Genomic DNA, 25259 nt, shown 5'->3' with positions numbered 1-25259 from the left:
GGAACAATTTTTGGTCAGGCTATGATTACCTCGCGGCCGAACTCTAGATTACTAAGCCTTTTTTTTTTTATAAGCAATAAAAATTATTAAAAATAAAAGAAAAACCTCATTAAATACCACATCTTTGAACTTTGGATGGGAATTGAGACATACTACAACCCTAAAAAAAATCAAAAAAAGAAAGAAGAATCTCATTTAACTGCTTCTGTACAACTTGAGATAGATATGATCCCATGGCATGGACCATACATTGATTAAGTTTAGTTTGCAAGCTGTGCACCCACCAATACCCTCAACTAATGCCCTTTTGAAATTTATTATTCTTGATGATAGATGCAAGGTTATTTATCTCACACTTGGTATTTTCATGTCCATCTCATGAAGCAACTTTGGTGACATCTTTACTAGATCTGTTGTATTTCATGTGGCTTTTAACAAGCTGCCCAGCTGCAATTGCAGACATGAGTGAGAGCTCTCCTGCAAGGACTGAACCAGCTACTATAGTTGCCAATAGCCTAGAGTTTGCTCCTGGAGTCTCTTTACTAGCTCCCTTAACACCAAGTAAATTAAGACAAGCTGATTGAGATGCAAGTTGTGTGCCCCCTCCAACTGTGCCCACCTCAATGGAAGGCATAGTGACTGAGATATGAAGGTCCTTGCCATCATTAACAGCTTCCATCATGGTCATACAATGAGAACTCTCAACATTTTGAGCAGGATCTTGACCAGTTGCCAAGTAAATAGCAGAAACAATATTACTAGCATGTGCATTGAAGCCACCAAGAGCACCAGCCATGGCTGAACCAGTAAGATTTTTAAGCATGTTAAGCTCAACCAAAGACGCCACACTAGTCTTCAACACTTTCTTCACCACCTCTTCTTTAATTACAGCCTCGCACACCACTGATTTACCTCTCCCTTCAATCCAATTCACCGCCGCAGCTTTCTTGTCCGAACAAAAATTTCCAGATATACCAATAACATCCATGTCAGGAAAATCGGTTTGAAGAAAATCAAGTACGTTTTGTACGCCTTTTGATACCATGTTCATCCCCATTGCATCACCCGTTGAACAAGTGAATCTAGTGTATAAATTTTTTCCTGCTATAGTAGCTTTAATACTTTGTAATCTCGCAAATCTACTTGACCTAAATATATATCCAAACAGAATCAATTAATTATCCAAATGAGTTATTTCAACAAAAACTAAAATGAAATAGAAGAAAGAAAGTTCAAAATTGAAAAATACTTACTTGTTGAATGTATGAGAGATGGAATCAAAATTTAGAGGATCTTCCAAAAAGAATTTCAACTGAGAAGCTCTTTTAGCGGAGTTGAATCTTACGACGGGGGCTCTGGTCATTCCATCACGAAGGACAACTGCGGAAGCACCACCGGAAACATAAATAGCTTTACAACCTCTGTTGGTACTTGCAACTAAACAACCTTCAGTGGTTGCCATTGGCACGGTGTATTCTTTACCATCGAGCAACAAAGGACCGGCAACACCCACCGGAATCTGAACAAACCCTATTGGCATCTCGCAACATTGTCCTAATATAGAATCATAATCAAAACCTTCCATTGGTAAACCTTCAAGTGACCTTCCAGTAACTCTCTCCACAGCTTGGTTCCTAATCACAGCAGCACGTCGGCAATCTCCAAGCTTCGATTCAAGCGAGTAAGATGGAATTGTTCCAGACACCACTGCACCAACAACCTCCTCGTCTTCCATCGACAAAACTTTTTGAACAAGGATTTCCTGTTGTAGCTTTGGATTGACTTCGGTGGTTTTCACAGCAATGTCAGCAACTTCATCTTCTTCTTCATCGTAATGAAGGATGAAGGCAACGCCGAAGAAAGCCGTAAGGTAGATTAGGCAAGCAATGAGGGAAACTAGAGCGAGAATCTCGGAGATTGTGAGGACATGGAGAGGTGTAGAGGTTCGGATCTTTTCACGCCACCGGTTAAGAAGAAAGTATGCGACGGAGAAGAAGAGACCGAAGAAAAAAGTGTTTGTTAAGTAAAGTGAAGAAGGCTGTGACAGTGAATTCTGCTGCTTTTGGTTCTTCTTTGTTTTGCTGGAGGGATCAGAATATATTTGGCGTTGAACTTCCATTTCTCTCTTGTTAAGTGAAGGATTTGAAATCCAGAAAATGAACAGAAAGAAAGGAGTTCAGGGAATGATTGATTGGTAATTGGTTTGAAACTTGAAAATGAAAGCCAAGATTTAGAATGTTATATAGACAGACAAAGAATAAGAGAGTGAGTGAGTAAGTTTCATAGTTAGATCGTAATTAACTCGTGAACAACGAGGGAATATTGTAGTAATGTCAAGATAATATATTTTGTGGAGATGCTAACATCACATCATCACAAGAAGCCCTTACTTGACCATACACGAAATAATACTACTTCTCATGTGCACAGACTAATTAAGTATATATATTTTTGTTGTTGAAATAAACTAGAGTTATAAAAGAAACAAATTTGAAAGAAACAAAGTTTTAAATAATACATTGAACGTAATTTTTTATTTTATTTTCAAACTTTGCGACAAACGTTTTAAATGATGGAGTTATCATTATTATTATATAGCTAACGTCCATTGATTTATTGTAATATTTAAACTACACAGTCTATTAGCGTGAGTTTTTCATTCCAAATTGTACAACACATTGTATCCATTTTAAAACAAGTTCACGCACCAGATTAAAGAGTAACTGAAATATTCTTCGTGAATTTAACTCAGTTGGTAGAGGCGTTGCATTACATATGCAAAGGTCGGAGTTCGAACTCCAGACACCTCACTTATTCACCTTAAAAAGGTTGGACTATTTGGAAGGAAAAAAAAAAGATAATTGAAATAAATTTAATAAAATGCATGGTAATTCAATTTTATTACTAGACTAGATTCGGATGATACAATTCCTGAGTTGGAAGGATCAGCTGCAACCAAGTGACTAATGAAACAAGGGACAGCTACACAAACCCTTCCTCAATAATGAATATCTTTTAAAGAAGAAAGGAAAGATCATCAATGATAATGCCACTGTCTCAATCTCAAAGGGCTTTAGCTACACACACAATGTTAAGAATCCTCACATGAATATTCAGAAGCACTTTTAACGAGTGATTTGATCAATCACTATAATATCGGTGGATTAGCTTTAACAGAAGCCTCAAGAAAATTTCTCGTGAATAAGCCAGCATTGATTGAATTGGTTTCATTGTGCTACTTTCAATTACAAATGGGTGTTGCTCCTTTGTTGAATGAAAGTTCAAGCAATATTACTTCAACCATGAGTTGAAAATGCAGTAAAATGTGAAGTATTCATCAAGTCAAATTCATGGAAAGGACAATTGCTGACTCATAATAGTTCATGGCAGATTGTAATAAAGGTTAGTACAGTCTCACCACAAATCATGGGAGTCCTAAAAAAAACTGAAAAGTCGGTCTCCTAAAAAAAATCAGTTATTATAAACCTAACCATACGAAAATATTTGCTGATTCAACTTTTCTCTTTTCTTTATCTGAGTGTCAATTGTATGAACTCCAACCATCTCCATCCAAATTTTTCCCAAAAAAGTGAGAAGTGATGATATGGCTGATCACACTCAAACAGCCTCATATGATTGGTCGAATGCTTATAAAAATGATAGTTTTCCTCCCTAATTAAGCACCATAATTGTAACTAGATCCTAGTGAATTTATTTACACGTATTTTTCACTGAGCTTACTCTAAGATCATTAATAGTTAGCTGAAATGAGTGAGTCAACCGTAACTAAACTAATTTAACATGGTGATCATATGAAACAAAAAAAAAACTTTAATCAAGAGAAATGATATTTGTGAAACTATTTTATGACAATTTTTGGGACAACTCTCCCTCTTTCTATCTTTTTGTCCCAAAAAAAAAAAGAGGGGAAAAAGATTCTCTCAAAAGTTGTCCAAAAAATGGTTCTACAAACATCATTTCTCTTAATAAATCAACTGCAATACTTTATGCCAAAATACAACCCAGCAGTGCAAAATACAAGTACAACAACTTGAAGTATTTAATTTAGAATGTCCAGAAGGTGTGGTGAGTGTCGAACCGTTGTCCTCTGTAAGGTGTGGTGAGGACAACATATTCAAAGGGTTTGTGGCGTCATGAATCTTGGCTAACTTTATAATCAACCTCAAACAAAACAAAAATGGCTAATGCTATAGACAACTATTGATAATTACATAACATAGTATACTAAGATCAGTGTCCTATATAATCTGGTAAGCTATCACCAAAAAAAAAAAAAAATTGTAAACAGAACATTCAATATATACTAACAAGAGGATCATCATGATCTTGAATAAAAAAAAAAAATTGTAAACAGAACATTCAATATATACTAACAAGAGGATCATCATGATCTTGAAGATTGTTAAGAGCCAATATATGTTTCTGAAATGAAGTTGCAGCTTCTTCCCTTTCCTCTAATTGCCCAAGTTTGTCATAGACCATGGCCATCAGGTAGAATGCTTCAGCCGCCAATTCATGAAACTGCAGAGCACTCAAGATGTAACTTTATAATGCGTAACAATAATGAAGTCAAGTCGCATATAGTATTTTCTATGCAAGAGCAAATAGTAGCACATTTATTTTATTTTATTTACAAATGAAGGAACAATAACCGATTAGTACTAAGGATTTCAAAATTATAGAAATTTGACTGGGAATATGAAATATCTTCTATGTCAGTTTTTCTGTCCACTTGGTAAAAGAAAACCAAATCATATGGAAAATATACTAGAGATTTGGAGGTTGAGAAGAAAGAGTTGCTAAGATGAGATGCGAAGAGAAAAAAATCGTCAAATACATCAATTCTCGTAGTGGTATTTTATTAGGGACTTTCCAGTTTCCACATCACAACATAGCATAATCTCATGTCTGAGGTTTATAAAATCAACTTCAAAAGAGTTTATCTATATTCTATATGCAAGCATATGATGACATCTCACTTTCACTTTAATTTATCATTGTAACAATTATTCGTAATAAAGTATGAATATCTTTAGTTTCATATGCATAATTAGTGCCGATGAAGTAAATAACCTGACCCGACAAATAAACACCAATATTGTCCAAAATATATGGTACCGATAAAGATAGGTTATAATTGGATAAGATAATCTATGAACGTCATTATAAAAGATCAAAAAGAGATGATTCACATACTTAGAAAACAAAAATAATGAAAATAAAATATCCAAAACAAGTTACAAACTACTGCAACCGCATTATTAAAAAAAAGGCACAATATATCATTAAAAATGTCTCTTCCCACCATAAAGGTGTCCTATCGGTGTCAGAGATCTATCAGATTGAAAAAGTTATTTTGTTAGACGGACACCTAAATGGGGATGTTGATACACGTCAGACACGGGACACATGTAAAACCAGAGGTGAAACAGATGCTTCCTTTTCGCTTACAAACGGAAAACAAACAATGGAAAATCACATACACAAGACTAAAATGCATAAAGTCTGCTTACCTCCAAAGGTTGGAGTTCTTCAGAAGCTTGTTTTAATGAATCTATCACAAGATTGTAATCTTCACCAACTGAAATAACAATTCAAATGAGCAAAAGGAGATTTAGTTGAAGGTTCAACAGGGGGGGAGAGGATAGGGCCTCCACCCTCTCAGGAAGCTATATGACTTGAAATCCACAAAATATTTTTCAAACAAGTTTACAGTCATCCTCTAAATTGCTAAAACTCATTGTTGCCCAAAGTTTCAATTAGTTATGGGTCTGATTGCCCCAAGGATTTATTTAACCTTTTCAAAGCTTGCCAAAATTACCTCACATAAGTTTCAATCTGACACCATTTTTAATAGTTCTTACATAGTTCTCCAGCTATTTGGCCAATATCTCTTACAGAATTATAAATTCAGTTTTGCAGAAACAATATATGAAATATGAATGTAGAAACTAAGAAGCTTGAATGAACAAATAGCAGTCTTTTTCTTTTGGGTGCAACAATGTATAGCATAGTCTAAATAGTCTACCATCTAGAATCTTCAGCAACGTACCATTGAAATTTGTATCACATAGATAGCATTTTGCTTCAACAATATAGGCCCGTGAGCGGAGCTCCAAACCTCCATGACCAAGAATTATCGGAAAAGCTCCATGGACAAGGTTCAGTGCCCGTGTGGCATGGCTTGATCCAAGAGAGAGCCATAGCTCAGCTAAAGTAAGAGTAGCTGAGGCTTTTAGAAGATCCAAGTTAAATGATATGCAGAATGAAAGGCTTGCTAAAGCATATGGTATCCCTAAAACCGCATTGCCAGATTTCTGATAAAATTAAACATAATAAAAATCAGGGATTTAAAGCAAACAAACTGTGGAGAGCATATGATGATTTAAAGCAGTATACATCAAGTAACATAGAATGTGCATATAGATAATGCATTAAAAAGAAAATAAATCATCATACAGTTAATAAGAAATAAAAACACGCAGAGTCATGACTTGTGACAAATATTTTTCCTTCAATAATAGAGTGATGCTAGTGAGTGCTTATTACAAGCTTAAATAACATCACCAACATATGTCTTTGTTTATTAAATATTCATATAATAGCTTGTTTAGCACATAATCTTAACTGTTTGATACACAACTGACATTTCGTGCAGTGAATTGGAGAGGGGATATCACCACACTGTCAATTGTAACCCAACAGCAAATTTTGATTAAACAGAAAGCTATCCGAAAAGAGACCAAACACGATAAAATAGCTGGATCTCAACTACATGAATTGCATAGTGTATCAGACAGATGTGATCACATACCTTATGAATCTCAGCAAGCAAAAGAAGAACAGATGCATTCTGAACTTGCAGATTGTATTTGTAACACATGCAAAAGAGGGAGTGTGCCACAGAAGCTGCCTGAAAAAGAAAATCATTATTCAAAAATTAAATAAAACAACAATTTTTCTGTTCTCAATTTAGCCTAGTAAAAAATGATTGATTTAACTCCTGTGTTTTTCCTCAAATGCATGAGAAGCTATGATCCCACAGAAATACTCTAAGACATAAAGGTCCGGCAATTTCGGCATTGACAATGCACAAACGACACATGTATTTAAAGGGGGTGGTATTAATTCAGCAGCAAAGTAGTCATTCATGAGTATAAAAATATCGCATCAGAGTAGTACTACTATCAATGACAATAACGCAAGGATTCTGATAGAATAATATATTTCAAGACTTTCACCTCTAATTACCCATAAAGAAACAACTACATATGCACTTATACTTTAAAAAATATCAGGATTTTCTTATATTACTAATATTACTAATCTTTAAAATATATCGCATCAGAGTAGAACCACTATCAATGACAATACCGCAAGGATTCTTATAGATTAATGTATTTCAAGATTTTGACCCCTAATTACCTATAAAGAAACAATTACATATGCACTTATACTTCAAAAAAATATCAGGATTTTCTGTATATTACGGATCTTTAGAGCATACAGAGGGAGGGGAAAAACCTCTCGGAATTGCTTTGCTGCGAGCAAGGTACGGGCATGGCGAAGGCTTGCTTCTGTCTTTATCTCCATATCTACACCAGTAACAGGTGATGCCAAAGCACCAAGTTCATCACACAGTTTCTGGGCCAGCTTTAAACGTCCGCTGCATAATTCTCAATTAAGTTATTAACAGTTCTTAAATCATAGCTGCTTGCAGAATTTAAGAATCTGAACTGTTGACCTAGACTACTCACCCGTGTAAAGCATGCTCATGAAGCAGCTGCAGCTTTAGCAGTATGATTTGTGATTTTGAGACAGATAGAAACTTCTCTTCTGCTATTTTAAGGGCAGAAAAGGCCTCTAAACACAGAATGAAAACAGAAGAACGATAAGGAGCAAATAAAAGAAAGAAAAAACAACTCGTATTAACAAAAGACAATTTGCATTACTAATGAAATTATACACACACACACACACACACATATAAGGGCAGGACCGCAGGAATCTATTCTATTTTATGCAACCAATCTAACCTTTGTATCCTTTAAAGACTGCTAAATGTTGAATGAGCTTTACATATGCTAAGGCTGCATCTGATGAGCTGGAGTAACCAAAATTAAAGTTAAAGCAAGCATAAAAATAGTCCTAAATATATTTTTAATCCCTAAAATATGATGATTTTTAAATTAGCCCTTATTTAAATTTATTTTGTTTTTAGTCATAACATTTAATAAGAAATAGTTTGCTTTAGTCCATTTGAGGACTAGAAACCTTTTTTAAAAATATAGACAAAGGTGAAAAAACGATAGAGTTTATTTTAGAAAAAATGTTTTTAGGGATTAAAACATTTAAGAGGAAAAAAATGGCTGTTAAACAGCTGCTTTATAATAAACAAAGGCGATATAGAATTAGCAACTCAACATAATCTTTGTAGTCTCTAGTATATTCAGCTCAGTAGTTACCTTGATGCATCAGCAAAGCAAGTTGCATGCACTAGCGCATTTATGCGAGACATAGGAGTGCTAATGACAATTCAAAAAAAGAAAAAGAACAAATTCAGATGACGAAATACACACAGCAAGCTTCCAAGATATTACAAAAATATGAAGAAATAAACATTATACATGCATATCCAACAAGTAAATATTGTTCATCGCCCCAGAATGATGAAAAGATCTCAAAACAAAACAAGCATTTTGGTTGATTTTGTTTATCCAAAAGTCTGGTATAATAAAATCAAGGCTTCAAGAATTTTGGTCAATATGGTTGTGCTTATGTACCACCCATTTTGATACAATTTATCTTGCTGAGTTTGAAAACCATATTACAACAAAAAAAACAACCAAGCCTTATCCCACTATGTGGGGTAGTCTACATGGATCAAATTACGCTATAATGTTCTATCATAAACCAAGCCCGGGTAATCCTGCCTATGTTTGCCTTGCTATACATAGCCGGTCCCAAGCCCGGGTAAAAGGAGAGGGTTGTGTTAGTCCTCGACAGCCAACGTAAAACTTTGTCGAATCTCTATGACATGAACACCATATTAACTAGATTAAATCCGAATATAGAAAACATCCTGAATGACTACTCGGTCTGCATGCATGTTTGTAAGTAAGGCCTTACCACCTACTAAACGGTTTAATTATGGTATTTAACATTACAAGGATATCTGTGTACACACTTATTATTGGGAACCACTCTCCCTATCAAAATATTCTCTGTTTTAAAATATCTTAATTTATTTTGTTGACTTAACTCGGAAGTTTTTGTTGCAGCCAACACTCAGTGGATTTAGTCCCACATCGGATAGATAGGATTCTTGAGAAGAGTTTATAAAGAGGAGGCTCACCTAACCATACAAGCCGATTTTGTAAGGATGAGATGGGCCCCATAATTTGTGACAGTTCTATAGGAATCATGACTATTGCTCACCTTTTGCATTCATTCCACTCTGGTACTCACTCTTAATGATATCATTTTTCTCAATACATTAGCTTTTTCTGTACAAATTTATTACAGAGTTTTAGCCCTTCTATTACAGGCTCAATTACATTCTTTGATTAAATCATTATGACAGGCAGTTTGAAGAAAAAGAGAATAATAGTTCAATGTAACCTTAATTGATATAATCATGTATATCTATAACACAGATAGCAACTTTACCTGCCATATAACTCCCAAGCTGTTGCACGAAGTATATAAGATGATCCCAGTACTTGCAAAACAGATCCAGGAATTGATGTTGGTTGGGCACAGAACTGGGGAATATTAGAACTGTTGCCAGATCCAGAATCCTGACAGAAAATATTTGAACCATTTGGCTTTTGTAAATTCCTGAGCCAAGCTGTACTGAAGGCACCATCAATTGTCATTGCAGAACTCTCAGAGCTAAAATCACTAATCAAATGAGAACTCAACCTGAGTTCCTGCCAGATATAAAAGAAAGAAAATGCATTAAGTAATTAATCTAATTCTCTAGTTCTCAAACAGTCACTAAACAAGAATAATCACAAATTTTTACTACCTTGGAAACGTTAACTGGGCATGTACTGAGCTTCATGGAAGATTTTGGACCAAATGATAACAAGGGCCTTTGAACATGCTGCAGAGAAGATACTACTATGATGTAAAATGGGATCAGATAAAATTCAAGTTTCATTTGCAGCTAACAAGACTAAAGAATCAATTCAGTTCACACTGGTAGAGCTTTAAGTAACTTAAATATGACAAATAATGATGATATACTGTTAGCTACATGGACTACGGATTCAGCCATAATAGAAATAAGATCTTAAAATTTATTATAGAATTAGGGCCATATTTGAAGATACCTCCTATTTCGTTTCCGTTTCCATTTTTTGTTTTCAATTCCTATTTTTACTTTAAAATTTAAATTTCAAAAATGCCACGCTGTTTTCAATTTATTTCTTGTTTCCACAGTTTTGTATAAGAAACAATGAAAACATCCTTTTTTAAGTATTTTCGCTGTCTCCTATCCAAATCACTGAAAACAAGAATCAAAATAAAAACAAGATGAATCATTTATACTTCAACGTAAAAAAAAGGAAATGAAAACGAAGAAAGAGAACAAAACACTAATGGTCACTAGATTCCTGCGGGAAAGTTCGTACTCTATTCTTTCCTTCACCGGGAATAATGGCCTTGGATTCCCAGGGGAATTCCTAAACTGTACAAGTTCAGGTATGTTATGATCCCTAACTTTCATCTTCAATAACCATTCCATATATTTCATATAATTCTTTTAACTCCAACTTATCAAAAGCCTTCAATTCAAACCTTCTCTCCACAACTGAAGTTTAGAATTTATTGTTTCATAAACAAGGAACACGTAAGTAAACAACCGTCAGTAAAAAAACATAAACTAAGGTAAGGAGATATGGACCATTGTTATATACCGTGCTCAAATCCACTACATCCCACGTTTGGGAATGTTCATACTCAAACCAGGTCTTTTGTAACCCAAAACATTCAAAGCAATGATCCAAACTTAGGTAAAGAAGCAATAAGGACTTATAAAGTAAAACATAGATCAAATGACACATTTAGAGGTTCTTTGAGGGATAAAAAGATACAAACTTTTTTCATCATAACAACGGCCTTTCTACTTGGTATAGAGCAAATGCTATAACTTGAAGTTTATGCATGACAACAATCAAATCCTAAACAAACTTCAATCTTAGATAGCAAATCAACCAAGTCATGCCCTACAGGAAAGTCATGCTACATGCCGAAATGAATCAGAATCCATTTAGCTTAACAAAGATATTGACTAAAAGTTAACCCTCCTCAAGAGCCTTTCAAAAGACTTCTCGTAATACCCCCTAGCGCACATTTTCTGAATCTCAAACGTGACCATGTGTGTGTCTTTTTATTTCCTTTTTATAGGTGCATCAAACCTTGCAATAGATATACAGCTTCTGTCGTTGACCTCCTTGGATAAAACCAAACCAATTCTCTAATGTGAAGATCTCATCTAAATCTACCCTCAATTACTTTTTCCCATATTTCTAAAGAGTGGCTCTGTCTATAATTTGCACAATTTTGTATCTCTCTCATATTCTTATGCTAGCAAGCTACTCCCTCCGTCCCTAATCTTTGGTTCTTTTAGCTTTTTATTTTTGTCCTGCAACTTTGGTTCTTTTAGGAAACCAAGATACAACTAATGATCTTTTTCCTTTTATACCCTTAGAAAAATAAAAAGCATGCATTAAATGATTTTTTTTTTTACTAAATACATGTAAAAGGGTCTAAATACCTTTATTACTTTTTAATATGTGTACCCAAACTTCCTTCAAAAAAAAAAAAAAAAAGTGTACCCAAACCTTAATGGAGCAAAGATTACGGACAAACCTTAAAGGAGCAAAGATTAAGGACAGAGGGAGTAATGTACTTGAGGATTGAATTTCTTGAGATACTAACAAGCTAATGTTCTTATACTGACAAGACAACAATGATTTCACACTATCATTTAGGGGACAAATTCAAAGAATGTGCTAAATGACCACTTTCATATAGAAAAATTATTAACAGTGTAACCAAAAAGTTTAATGTGGTCAGAAAATCACATTACCGTTAAATCAAACTTCGCCATTGCCAAATGATTGGAAGCCAACAACCGTTTTAGCTTTAAATTTTCTGCTCTCTTCAAAGAACCTCTCAAGAGAACAAACAATTGTTGCTGAACAGAGAGTGAAATACCCATACTAGTAAACGGTGAATATGATGATCCTAGTATCCCAGCAGTGCTTGAGATGCCATTTTCAAACAGCAAGTTTGAGATAGCTGCTAAAGTATATGCAAGATTGGTATCGTTACTGTGCTGCATAAATGAAAGCTGTCAGTATTCACAGCACAACATATAGCTAATGTATGGGGAAGAAGTGTTTGGGTTTAAATGGAAACACTTGCTGAGATTTATTTTTCCAAGTATCTGTAATACTATAGCATATATACTGTAAGGTAACATTTGCTGTCGCCTTAGTTCTGTGCTACTTGATGAACACAGATCAGGTCAGCAATTTTAATGAATAAACAAAAAAAAAATTATATGATTATTACCTGCTGAGAAACACGAACTGCTTCAGTCAAAACCTAAACATAACCAAACAATATAAGTAACGCACCAAAGTATAATAGACATTGCGTGCTGACAACATAGTATAAATGATAGAAAGCCTTTAGGTCTAAGAAAGGTAGAAAAATGGAGCAAGTATCCAAATCAAAATGTTCAAAGAATTCACCTCCAAAGCCAGCTTTGGATGCCCAAAGTGGAAATGCATCATCCCCAAACATAATAAAGCAATTTCATATGTTCCAGAACTATTATTACCAGCCGGAGGAACAAAATCAAATCCTTCTTTCCCTGCACTTTTGTCCAACAAACAGGCATTTTATTAGAACCTAGGGTTGGAATGATTTATAAACTTGAGCAGCTCCCATAATCACGTGGAAGACAACAAAGAAACAGAATTCTTTTAACAGAAGGTACTTAATTCCTAGGCAACAACTCATTTTCTACATAATTTATTTGTATTGTTTCCTTACTCACTCAAAGCAATTCATTATATTTAGAGTAAATTACCCTCCCCTCCCTTCAAATATAGTGATATTACAACCCCCTCCCCTCATATTTCAAAACATGCACAACCTTCCCTTCAAAGATGCAAAATTATATATTTTCATCCGAATTTATATTTTTCCGATAACTTCCGTTTAACCCTGTTAAAAAAAAAAATATTATACCAAAATGACCTTTGTCCAATCTTTTTTCACTGTCATGTTTTCTATCTTCCCCATTCTATTGTGGAGATTCCATCCCGTCATCCATCATCGCATTTGATGTTAATATATTCTCTTAATTTTTAACAAGTTTTGTTGAAAAGATAGTGCACTTTGCTATTATTGTTGTGTTTGTGTTGGAGCTTCGAAATTTTGGGTGGATTATACGGAGACCTACTTCAAAAGCTTGGGACAAGAGCAATTGATCTCCTTTGATGGCTAAGAAAACCGATAGATGAATTGGACAAAAAAAGGTCATTTTGGATCAAAATATATAATTCAGCACCTTTGAAGGGAGGGTTGTGTATGTTTTGAAACATGAGGAGAGGGGGTTGTAATATCATTATCTTTCAAGGGAAGGGAGAGTAATTTACTCTTATATTTATGATTTTACAATAGATTACTAGGAATCGTAAATCAAATAGATATAATATCAACAGTGAGCTATGATCATTGATCAGACATGTCTGCGAACATATGTTGACCGACCGAAAATTCATCAGGAAGTTTAATACTAAGAATTTACAATTAAATTTTCAAAAACATAAACTGGAAACTATAACGTAAAATTGAATCCAAGAGAAAGAGATTGTAGAAAAAGTAAAAAAAAAAAAAAAATGGAATGCTGGCAGGGTGACGAGGGCTTTGGTAACATAAAATAGGCAATAGAGATATTAGATATATAACTAACTGTTCAATTACCTGTAATCAAAATAGCAATGAAGATTTTCCAAAGCAGCAGTATAATCATCATGAGAAAGAGCATTCAAGTAGCTCAAAAAGTGAACCTGCATAGAAGTGAAACTCAAGCATTAAACTTCAGGGAAATCTAGAAAAGAAAAACAGGTTTAATAAATGTTATCCAAATTTACCCCCTAAACTTACTCGATGCAGTTCAGGTGCCAATTTCTGTAGCTGTCGCAGAACAATTTCAAACCCATTCAAAGAAACGGCACTACCATTTCTGCAAAATGAATAGAATTTGAAAATAACATATACAACCATACAGTTAAAAGTATGTTTAAAAAATCATACAATTTCAGAACTTCAAGTTGCTTACTTTTCAATTGTATCAGCATGTTCTTGTAAGTAGCCTTGTATCTGCCAGTTTGTGCGCAAAAATACTGCACCACTGGGATCAATATCCCGTACCATGTTACTTTGGCGGTCTTCATATGGACTACCTACTCTTAATTTATCACTCTGTTTGGATACTGAATCAGCAGGCACATCAATATCTGCGTGTGAGTTCCATAATTGTGTCAATCAGAAAGACAAAAAGCAAAGCCATAAATAGAGAAAACCAAAAGTGAAGTCGGGGAAAAATAACGGTCTGAGCAGAAAATTGGGATTTTGTTACTTTAAAAAATCCAGGTCTTTAGAACTTCCTAGTGCTTTCAGAATTACATACAACACTAAAGAAGGGATCCCGTTTATACCATCTACTAAACTCAGAAGTGCATTAGGTGTATGAAGATGAAACGGAACTCTTCCACTGGCCTCCTTTCTTGCTTCAATTTCTTCTGAAACCTTATCATAGAAAAAGTTCTCCAAGTCCATGTTCTCGTATTCTGAATACGTCTCGAGATTACTACTAGAACCATCTAAACTAGTTTCTTCGTATGGAGGAATACTTGAGAATTCTTCTTTACAATAGATCCCTATGTTTGTTAAGAGACGGCATACACCCTGGACATTTAAATTAATGATTACACGGATGATACAATTTCGCTATGAAGAATAAAAGTAAAATGAGTAAATATAAACTTGGCATATGAGACAGAAAAAGTAAAATATTTTCTTTGTTGGGAACATGTTATTAATGGCAGATGCGGTTCATGGAGGAAAGCCAAAAATCTACCCATAATATATATGTATATATATATTTACACACACACACAGAGACACAGTGAACAAATAAATAAATAAATAAAACAAAAGCTGACAAAAATGGAGAAACAAGAGAATAGCAAAGTTGAAATGCTCAAACAAATCTGAACTAGTGGAGAAAAGAGAATAACAAAATAACAGGACCATGAGAACAGAGCAAAACTAACAAAATGCTCAAGTAAAAGTGCAGTAGATAAGAAAAAGAAAACCGAATAACAGAACCGTGAGAACAGAGTGAAGATAAAACAATGCTCAAATAAAAGTGGACTAACACGCACTTACTAAACCTACTGCTGCATTACACCTTCTCCAACATTTCACTAATTTGTATAACGGTCTTAAAATATACTGGTCACAAAAGGAAAGTAGGAAAACGCCATACCTCAAACGGTAGCAAATTGAAAGCAAGTATACAACGTCGAAGAAATATCCCCAAATTACTGTTCGCATCCAAAATAACCTGATCAGCTTCGATATCACCTGAATCGGGACCTCCAATTATTCCTAAACAACAACATTTTCATATCAATAAACACAAAATAACCAACTACATTGCAACTAGCACGTTAAAATAAAAAGCGAAACGAATTAATCAAAATTGAGCTTGTAAAAACAACGCCGGTAAACTAACCTCGTATATCGGTGAAAAAATTAAACAAATCATCGGGTGATGAGAGACATGACAGTCTACTAATCAACTGATCAATTAGCCAAGTTGCTTCCCAGTTTTGGCTTATCAATCTCAATTGACTAATGAGTTCTTCCAATTTTGGCTCCAAAATATCATCACATGACTGCAGAATTCACACAAGAGTCACATCACAAACATATAATATAATACAATAGAATGAACATTGTTAGCTTTATAGCACCGACACTTCTGATCAAAGACATCTCCGGTGTCTGACATGTGTCAGTGTTGGACACTGATGCAACACCCACACGTGTGATTTCATTGAACTATGTTAAATTTTCAAATTATCAGGATCGACATGTCTGTTTGGATGAAGAACTAATTCAGACATGACACTGACACCACAACTGACACATGGAATAACTATTGGTGATGAAAATTCAACATAATTCAGTGAAATCACGTGTGTTGGTGATGTATCAGTGTGGGACACTAACAAGTGTCAGACACCGGATACGCCTTCAATCAAAAGTATCGGTGCCACAGAACATAGAATACAGTGGAATAACTATTAGTGATGAAATCGACGGTACCTTGGTGAGAGCTAAGATGAACAAGCCAAGACGATTATGTTGAGCTACAGATTCGAACGGAAAAGGAACGGAAACTTGACCTGGAGGAGCGTAGATCTTGAGGAGTATACAGAGCGATACTTTGTGTGGAGTTATCGTAAATGCACCTGGTTGTTTCAACATCACAGCCATTGATTCTCAGTTTTCTATCGCTCTGTGTGTTTGCCTACTATCTGTTCGATGAAATGACAGAAAGAAAATCAAGCAACTGATGAAACTGTACTTGGAAGTTGGAAGTTTTTTCTAGGGTTTGAATTTTGAACTTTGTTTTCTCAATCTCAAAATGAAAATGAAAACTGTGGGTACGCTACGGTGCTAGTTTAGATAACCGGGAAAAATATTTATATGCCTCTTGGTTTAAAATTCAAAAGTCGAAATTATTTTTCTTCTTTCAAAAATAAAAAAGTGAAAATTATTTTTTAATAAATGTTTTTTTAAGGCAGAATAAAGATTATTTTTTTAAGAATCTAACCTTGTAAATTTTGTAATAATCGGGAGCTCTAGTTCTTACACATTAAAGAATATATTCTATTTCCGCCTCTTTTTCATCGGTCATGTCTTTCTCTTAGAGTTTTTATTGAACCGACCTTACTAGAGATGAAAGAGACAAAGGAGAAAGACAAATTAGGGGTCTAACTGGTAATTATTTTAAACTGATACTATTTATTGTTATCTACCGTGATTTTGTTTTTTTTTTCTTGTAATTTTTTTTTCTTTTTTTTTTTTAAGAATTCAACCTTGTAATGATAAAATTATTCTCTTTTAATCTTTTGTGTCATTAGAATGTGCAACCATTATTATTTTTATCAAAATGAGATTGAAATAATTCAAATTTTAAGAGGGTTTAAAGACATTATTTGCAGGGTTTAGAGACATTATTTGCTAAAATTAGATATATCATTTATTAGGCAATAATAATTTATCATAACTGAACCTAGATCTAAACCACATTTTCCATCTTGAGATTTTCTAAATACTTTAATTGTTTTCCCAAACTTAACCTTTTACTTTTACTGTTGTGACAAATGTTTTATTTTATTTTTCTCCAAACAAGTTTTCTTTTGAAAAGTTATATGAAGTTATAGATCAATATCTTTTTATACTGTAACTTGAACAGTGTATACTTGCACTTAATCTCTCCATCTTAAAATACTCTTAGTGTTTTGGGAGATGTATCATACTTGCACTTGTACTTAGAATGGTCGTTGCATGTTAATCTAGACGTTGTAATAAATTATAAAACTCATAAGTTTCATAATTGGATTATAGCTACAAATACAAAACTTACATTGAGTGTGTGTAGGATTTTAATTGTACATTGGTCATATTTACTCGTGAAATATATTTTTAACTTGTTCTCAACACAATATATGACAACTATCTAAAATCATGACTCTTGTTTGAGTGTTTATTTCGTACATCCAAGGATTTAACATCATCATTATAATTGAAGAATCATGTTAAACTCTCTACGAATAATGTTTCATTCTTCATTCACCATTTACACATTTGAAACTAATAATAAAGGTAATACATTTGAATGTTATAGACCATTCTAAATGGTTTAATGTTTATGTCTTTTTCCCTAATAATGAATAGATAATATAAGGTCATTAAAATAAAATTTCATTTGTATAAGTTAACACCAAATAAAATAGTGCTGCATAAGAATGTTGAATAATATTAATCAAAAAAATTGTTGAATAATAGTTTTAAAAAATAACGATTCTCATTCAAAAATTAAAATTTTTGAATAGGGAATGATTTTATGAAGAGTGGTGAAGCAAAACCAACGGGAATATAATAAGACTCTTTTGAAGGAGAAGATTGCAACATAAGGTATGGAACGCGATTTCATTCAAAAACTAAGTACATATTGTGACAAGCACAAGGAACAAATTAAGCTTTACCATGATTATGGTTTAAAGCGTTTAAGGCTAAACTAATCCTTAGACGCTAGTTGAATGACACATATTCCGTTATTTTCTAAAAACATCCCACTTCTATTGAAGTTGAATACAATTCAGATTCAAAATTAGGATTTTTGATCATATTTGATTTCACTGAAAATTAATATTTTTTCAATAAACGCATTTCAAAACGTTTTAACTTTCACGAGGGAGATATAACATCATTTGAATCTACACCTATAAACTGAAAAGTACATTTTTCCGACATTGTTTCTGAAGAGAGTGATGACGAGAACGATAGTGAGTTAATGAGTTGATGACACAATGACATTGACATACAATGACAAACCAAAAATGTCTATGAATAGTGTCCAATGAGTGTAAAAAATAGGGCGAATAAATAATGTATGGTGTGGGAAAAATAATAAGTGAATTATTAACCTTTCTTTCCTTTCTATAAGTGGCCCGGACCAAACACTTAGCCCAATAACACCGATCTGTTTCCTTTATTTCTCTGTCTCATTCATTTCATCTTCATCTTCATCTTCATTCGCAAGAAAGAACAGAACAGGTTTTTGAATCAAAGAACCGTTGTTTTCCTTTTAACATTACCAAGAATTGACGGTAGCATCTTCCCAACGTCGTCGCTTGTTTCTTCTTTTCAAGAGTAAATGAATATTGCTACTGCTTCTTCTGCTGACGAAGACAAAGAAGAAAAATCTTTAACCCCCGATTCTCCTTCTCTTGTTGCGACTGTGTCACAAACCGTTCTTCCTACTGAGGTTGAAGAAGATATTTTGGCAAGTTGTACTCCTCACCACTTAATCAAACTCAAAGTAGTATGCCAATTCTGGAATGACTTAGTCTCAAACCCTTGGTTCTGCCGTAAGCAACTCGAATTTTCAAGGGGTCGGTTAAACAATTAGAACCTCTATCTGATCACTGAACAAGGATACATGGATCGAAGCTGTTGGATTCCGAAGTTATCCAATGTTTTCAATGCAGTAGTGTCGGGTGCCGAGGATGTCGAATTAGGTCCACCCAACAATAACAACTACCCTAATAGGTTTCTTCAAATTCCTGTCGTCTGCTATTGTGATGGAATACTTGGATTTCTTGATTACTTAGATCACTCCATTATTCTATGGAATTCTTCCATTCACAAATCAAAGGCTATTGAACTTCCGGTTTGGGTAATCAATTACACTACATCACCTTGTCTTGGTTACTCTAAATCTTTCAAGGATTATGTTTTGTTTGCTGCTACTTCCTTTTTGGATCAGAATGATATCTCGTATTGCACCGTGGTTACGATTCATTTCTTAGGGAAGAATTCATATTCTAAGTTCGACCTGTTTCTCTACAATGCCGAGCCGATGAGTACACACTCCCAATTTCTAGACGACACCGCTTATTGGTTGGCGACTGACAATGAATACAACGATTTTATTGTATCAATTAACTTGGTTTACCTATTGCAAAAGACCCTACAGTTTCCATTTTTGGGTTGTTTACCTATCTGCAATTTCATTTAAATGATTAAAGGTTCATTCCACTTATAAGTGAATTCACCAGGTTTTTCTTCCCATCGCCTAAATGGGCAAAGTCGCGCTTAGTGCAGCGTCAAGATGCTGAATGCAAGTAATTCACTGTCAAATTGCTTCATTTGGCTTCATTCGCGCTTAGTTCCATGTCTTACTATCATATTCAATGTTTCCTGTTTTGGGGTAAACTGTGAGGAAATTTGAAGACTCTGATAAACAATAATGAACCAACATAGTTATTAGGGATGATGAACCAAATAACAAGACTCACACATCTAGTTCATTCAAATCAAATTTTCTCTCTTGTGAGTCAAATTGAATCACAACTCTCGATTTATTATATTATAATATCACAATGATAAATTGTTCTTTCAAAGTTAAACGACTTTAAATTTTCTCCAACTTTGTTGTTTGCCTTATAGAATCAATTACTAATATCTTACTTCACTAGTAATGTCAAACATCATTTCTAAGGGATGTTTCAATATTAACGAGGGTCAAAATCTGTTGGTTATTTAAATATCACTCAAGTCTGATGATTTTTCCTTTATCGAATAGAATTTTCTCTAAACAATAATTACTGGTAATTAGATTAATCTAACAACAATATGATGAAAATACCACGATTTCAAAAAACACCATAACAATTTTAAATGACAAATCGAAGTAAGTTAATGATACATCAAACCAAATAGAAGTAAATTATTTGATGTGGAACTGTGAGAGCTTACCGGAAGGCAAGGCAATATAGGTTTTATGTTTATGGGATTATGGATTTTTTGTTTGTTTAAGGTTTTCTTTTAAAATAAAATTATAACAATTGATTTCACTTACAAACGAGTTTAGTATTTGACCTATATAAAACAAATGCACAAACTAAATCAAAGAACATAAAATCATAGTGACTCTCGGTCACCGACTTGCAATACAATAGATGCAATTAATATATCATTCTTTAACCAACTATTTGATTATCTGGCAATTTCATTAAATTTGTTTGATCGAGGGATACCATGATGTTTTCATAATTATCTTTTAAGATTTTGCAATTGAATTTCCTATGGACTATTCTAAAATCTATGTAATTTTTTAAATCCACGTTACTGATTGATATGGTGTTTTGCAGGCACTTTATCACATAGTGAACATGATCATTCTTCTTTCTCTCGGTTAACATTCATTAAACTTTTTTCATACTATATATTCTTAAGATTTTCATTGGAGTTTGTGACACACTTAGTTGTATAGAGAAATTATTTGTGTATAATCTCATACCACGGTGTAAATTAAAATATTATTAAGTCACAACCCAAAAACACTTGAAGAGATGGTAAAAGATTTCTTCAAATTGAACGAGAAGCTTTGTATTCGAATCCAACATGAGAATACAACATTGTTGAATATTTCGAGGAAATACTTTGTCACTGATCATGACCCTATTTAACATCCATTAAACTTTTTCCCTACTGTATATTCTTAAGATTTTCACAGGAGATTACGACGCACTTAGTTGTATAGAGAAATTATTTTCGTATAATCCCATACCACGATGTAAATTAAAATATTAAGTCACAACCCAAAAACACTTGAAGAGATGGTAACATATTTCTTCACATTTAACGAGAAGCTTTGTGTTCGAATCTAACCACGATGTAAATTAAAATATTAAGTCACAACCCAAAAACACTTGAAGAGATGGTATAAGATTTCTTCAAATTTAACGAGAAGCTTTGTGTTCGAATCCAACATGAGAATGCAACATTGTTAAATATTTCAAGGAAGTACTTTGTCACCTATCACGACCCTATATGAGTTGAAGGGTTAGTCTTTACAATTGAACATACGAGATACACGATTCACACCCAAAACAAAATTTTTGGAGTACTATATAACAAAATAAATAAATAAATATATATGTGTATATTTTTTCTAGGGGAAATACATATATAATATCAATATAATATATATATATATATATATATATATATATATATATATATATATATATATATATATATATATATATACATACACAACAATAGAATCAGATGAAAACAAATGACTATCAGAATAACGAATATGGCGTTTGGTGATAAATGTGCCGAAAGTATAAGCTCTTCTAATCAGCTCCAATAACCCAAGTAATCTTCTAGAAGTAGAAAGATTGTGGTCAAACGGATGTGAGTTGAAGCTGTGCTTCAGTGCAAAGCGACGTAACTCTTTCACGTACACCGGCTGCAGTGATGGCATACGAAAAGTAAAGGGAATTCCTGTTCTAATCACCCGGAGCATGCTTAGTACAAGCCCGAAAACATTCTTCTCCTCAACCTGGACATAGTTATCTGTTGGAACAAAATGTGTTTAACAATAAACCTTAAAGAGTTTTGATGATAACAAGGTATTAAAAATTGTAAATTGGACTAGCTAATATTTGTTCAAGTGTACAGGACCATAATTATAAAGTTACATCATCATTGGTTCTGAATGAGCAAATAAAGAGCTATGGAAACAACAAAAATTTGAAGCTTGGACGCTCCTGAAGGCAACTTGCTACTGAAGAGAAAAAGCGCTCCTGAAGTCAAGCTGCTCCTGAAGAAATAGCGCTCCTGAAGTAAGATGCTCCTGAAGAATAGTGCTTCTGAAGACAAGAGGTCCAGAAGCCACATCATCAGAAGCTGCGTCATCAGAAGCTGCAGAAGTCATATCATCAGAAGCTGCATCATCAGAAGCTGCCTCATCAGAAGCCATTTCACCAGAAGCTGAATATCAACTGGATTTGCAAAGAATCAAGAATTGAAGAATTATCAATGCAAAAGCTGTCTATTGGATTCGAAAACACAAACAAAGGATTAGTGGAGTTTGCAACGGTCATTTCAAAGGTGTTTGAAGGCGTGTGTTTGCAATTTGGACGAAAGCGTTGACATTGTACTTTGTACGAATTGTACAACCACGTTCTCCACTACTCTGTTTTGTGTCCACGCTACAGGACAAGAAAACAGCTCCAGAATACGGTTTCGCCTGCATAGATGTTCCTTTGGATAAGGAATGGATTTCAAATTTGTTCTTCATAGGACAACAACCAAATCAGGCAAAAGATCATTGGTGAAAGATCAAGCTTCAACAACGACTCTTTGGTGTGCTGGCAATTTCACAACGTCTCTTTCACACCTCTATATAAAGGAGTGAAGACCTAGAGATTTGGTAATGCAAGAACGCTGAACGAAAGACTCACAAGATTTTCACAAGTACCAAACCTCTGCTGAAATTGTTCTGCATTCACTTAGAATTTCTGTGTCTCAAAGTCATATCTTAGAAATTCTTAAGTCCATTGAGTCTGTATCTGATTTGTATTGCGAGCACCTCTGATTGTATATCAAGTGTTCAACCTTAAACAATTTTCTGTGTAATTTTGTTTAGTTAGGAAGTCTCTTGCAGTTGTGCTTGAGCAGGAAGTCTCTTGATTGTGTTCTTGAGCAAAGGAAGTCTCTTGCTTGTGTGCTTGAGCATTGGAAGTCTCTTGCTTGTGTGCTTGAGCATTGGAAGTCTCTTGCTTGTGTGCTTGAGCATTTGTAATCAGATATTACTCATAGTGAAATCTCCTTGGAAGTGCAAGGGGGACTGGACTACTTCCGGATTGTGGAAGGAACCAGTATAATTGCTTTGTGTCGTTCTTCTTCTCTCTCTCTGTTTTATTCCGCTGCATTTAGATTCTGATCATCACTTCAGAAGCTGTCTCACTTAGCTTCTGATCAGTGTATTCAGTTGTTTAGAGAAACGAAGAATTTTTCAAAACACAATTCAACCCCCCTTCTTGTGTTTTTTCTCACCTTCAATTGGTATCTAGAGCCTTGGTCTGTTGTGTATCACTTAACCGTGCAACAGTCAAAGATCTGAGAAAAACATGACTACTCCTCCTCCTGATGGTGATACTAGCTATAAAAATGTCTCACATGATTATAGTGATAGTAAGAAAACCAGTGTTGGAAAAGTTCCAAAGTTCAATGGAGATGCTGAAGAGTTCTCTTGGTGGAAGACCAATTTTTACAGTTACATCATGAGCCTAGATGAAGAATTGTGGGATATTCTGGAAGACGGCGTTGGTGGTTTAGTCCTTGATGAAGAAGGAGCTGCTGTGGACAGAAAGAAACATACTCCAGAACTGAGGAAACTCTACAAGAAGCATCATATTATCAGAGGAGCTCTTGTCACGGCCATACCCAAAGCAGAATACATGAAGATGAGTGACAAATCCACTGCTAAAGCTATGTTTGCTTCTCTCTGTTCAAATTATGAAGGGAGCAAGAAGGTCAAAGAAGCAAAGGCTCTCCTGCTTGTACATCAGTATGAGTTATTCAAGATGAAGGATGATGAAACTATTGAGGAGATGTACTCAAGGTTTCAAACTTTAGTTTCTGGGCTACAGATTCTAAAGAAGAGCTATGTTGCTTCTGATCATGTAAGCAAGATACTCAGAAGCTTACCTGCCAGATGGAGACCGAAGGTGACTGCCATTGAGGAAGCTAAAGATTTAAACACTTTAAGTGTCGAAGATCTTGTTAGTTCTCTCAAAGTTCATGAGTTAAGTCTTAATGAACATGAGTCTACTAAGAAGAGTAAATCAATAGCTCTTCCATCCAAAGGCAAGTCATCAAAAGCTCTCAAAATGGTTGAATCTGAAGAGGAAGAACAGTCAAGTTCAGATTCTGAACCAGATGCTGCAGAAATGGCCATGCTCTCAAACAGACTTCAATATCTGGCCAAGAAGAACAGAAAGTTTCTCTCCAGAAGGGGTAACTCCAGAAGCTCAAGGAAAGAAGATCAGAAGGGATGCTTCAACTGTAAGAAGCCAGGTCACTTCATTGCTGAATGCCCTGATCTTCAAAGAGAAAAGTCAAAGGACAAGTCAAAGAGGTCTACACTCAAACCAAGCAAATTCAAGAAGCAGATTAAGCAGAGTTTAATGGCAACCTGGGATGATTTGGGTAGTGAATCTGGATCTGATAAAGAGGAAGCTGATGAAGATGCAAAGGTAGCTGTTGGGTTGGTAGCAACAGCAACTTCAGAAGCTGGGTCAGATTCAGACTCAGAAGATGAAAACGAGGTATATTCCAAAATTCCCAGAGATGAACTTGTTGAGTCACTTAAAGAACTTCTTACACATTTTGAAGTAAGAACCAATGAGTTGAAGGATTTAAAAGAAAAATATGCTGATTTGGTACAACAGCAAAAATCAACTTTATTGGATCTGAAAGCTTCTGAACAAGGACTTAGGGGCTTTGACTTCATGTGTAAAACATATGAAGATCAGCTCAGGTTCTTATGT

General features: G+C 34.4%; 3 protein-coding genes across 3 annotated transcripts; 1 reads left to right on the top strand and 2 right to left on the bottom strand.

Moving 5' to 3' along the window:
• Window positions 1-86: 86 nt before the first annotated feature.
• LOC146924821 (3-hydroxy-3-methylglutaryl-coenzyme A reductase 1-like) lies at window positions 87-2212 on the bottom strand. Its single transcript, XM_085709767.1, has 2 exons — window positions 1254-2212; window positions 87-1148 (listed from the first exon to the last, which is right to left on the bottom strand). Exons 1-2 carry the CDS (start codon window positions 2117-2119, stop codon window positions 377-379), a joined length of 1638 nt encoding a protein of 545 aa, XP_085565893.1. The 5' UTR covers window positions 2120-2212; the 3' UTR covers window positions 87-376.
• A 1830-nt stretch (window positions 2213-4042) lies between these two features.
• On the bottom strand, window positions 4043-16796 carry LOC146924820 (anaphase-promoting complex subunit). The gene is made up of 20 exons (XM_085709766.1): window positions 16444-16796; window positions 15848-16010; window positions 15599-15720; window positions 14766-15015; window positions 14387-14564; window positions 14212-14290; window positions 14029-14114; window positions 12789-12915; window positions 12607-12639; window positions 12119-12367; window positions 10052-10129; window positions 9691-9953; window positions 8487-8546; window positions 8058-8125; window positions 7779-7884; window positions 7546-7687; window positions 6836-6934; window positions 6074-6338; window positions 5535-5602; window positions 4043-4542 (listed from the first exon to the last, which is right to left on the bottom strand). Exons 1-20 carry the CDS (start codon window positions 16612-16614, stop codon window positions 4381-4383), a joined length of 2769 nt encoding a protein of 922 aa, XP_085565892.1. The 5' UTR covers window positions 16615-16796; the 3' UTR covers window positions 4043-4380.
• A 2267-nt stretch (window positions 16797-19063) lies between these two features.
• Window positions 19064-19927, top strand: LOC146924819 (uncharacterized). Its single transcript, XM_085711895.1, has 2 exons — window positions 19064-19277; window positions 19398-19927. The coding sequence occupies exons 1-2, from the start codon at window positions 19064-19066 to the stop codon at window positions 19925-19927; spliced, it is 744 nt and encodes a 247-aa protein (XP_085568021.1).
• The last annotated feature ends 5332 nt before the right edge of the window (window positions 19928-25259 follow it).

This window comes from Medicago sativa, chromosome 5 (genome assembly GCF_051527215.1).
Source record: "Medicago sativa cultivar Bolivia chromosome 5, Bolivia_mono, whole genome shotgun sequence".
Taxonomy (NCBI): domain Eukaryota; kingdom Viridiplantae; phylum Streptophyta; class Magnoliopsida; order Fabales; family Fabaceae; genus Medicago; species Medicago sativa.
Note: the sequence above shows the minus strand (reverse complement) of the source record. Positions and strands in the feature narration are given on the sequence as shown.

Bases quoted from the DNA above. Each gene is read 5' to 3' on its own strand.
- LOC146924821 (XM_085709767.1), bottom strand. From the start codon at position 2,119: ATGGAAGTTCAACGCCAAATATATTCTGATCCCTCCAGCAAAACAAAG. The intron at 1,149-1,253 runs GTAAGTATTTTT...ATATATATTTAG, and splicing joins ATCTCTCATACATTCAACAA to GTCAAGTAGATTTGCGAGAT.
- LOC146924820 (XM_085709766.1), bottom strand. From the start codon at position 16,614: ATGGCTGTGATGTTGAAACAACCAGGTGCATTTACGATAACTCCACAC. The intron at 8,126-8,486 runs GTAACTACTGAG...TGGTTACTCCAG, and splicing joins TGCTTTGCTGATGCATCAAG to CTCATCAGATGCAGCCTTAG. The intron at 6,339-6,835 runs GTATGTGATCAC...TAATTTTATCAG, and splicing joins TGCTTGCTGAGATTCATAAG to AAATCTGGCAATGCGGTTTT.
- LOC146924819 (XM_085711895.1), top strand. From the start codon at position 19,064: ATGAATATTGCTACTGCTTCTTCTGCTGACGAAGACAAAGAAGAAAAA. The intron at 19,278-19,397 runs GTAAGCAACTCG...TTTTCAATGCAG, and splicing joins CTCAAACCCTTGGTTCTGCC to TAGTGTCGGGTGCCGAGGAT.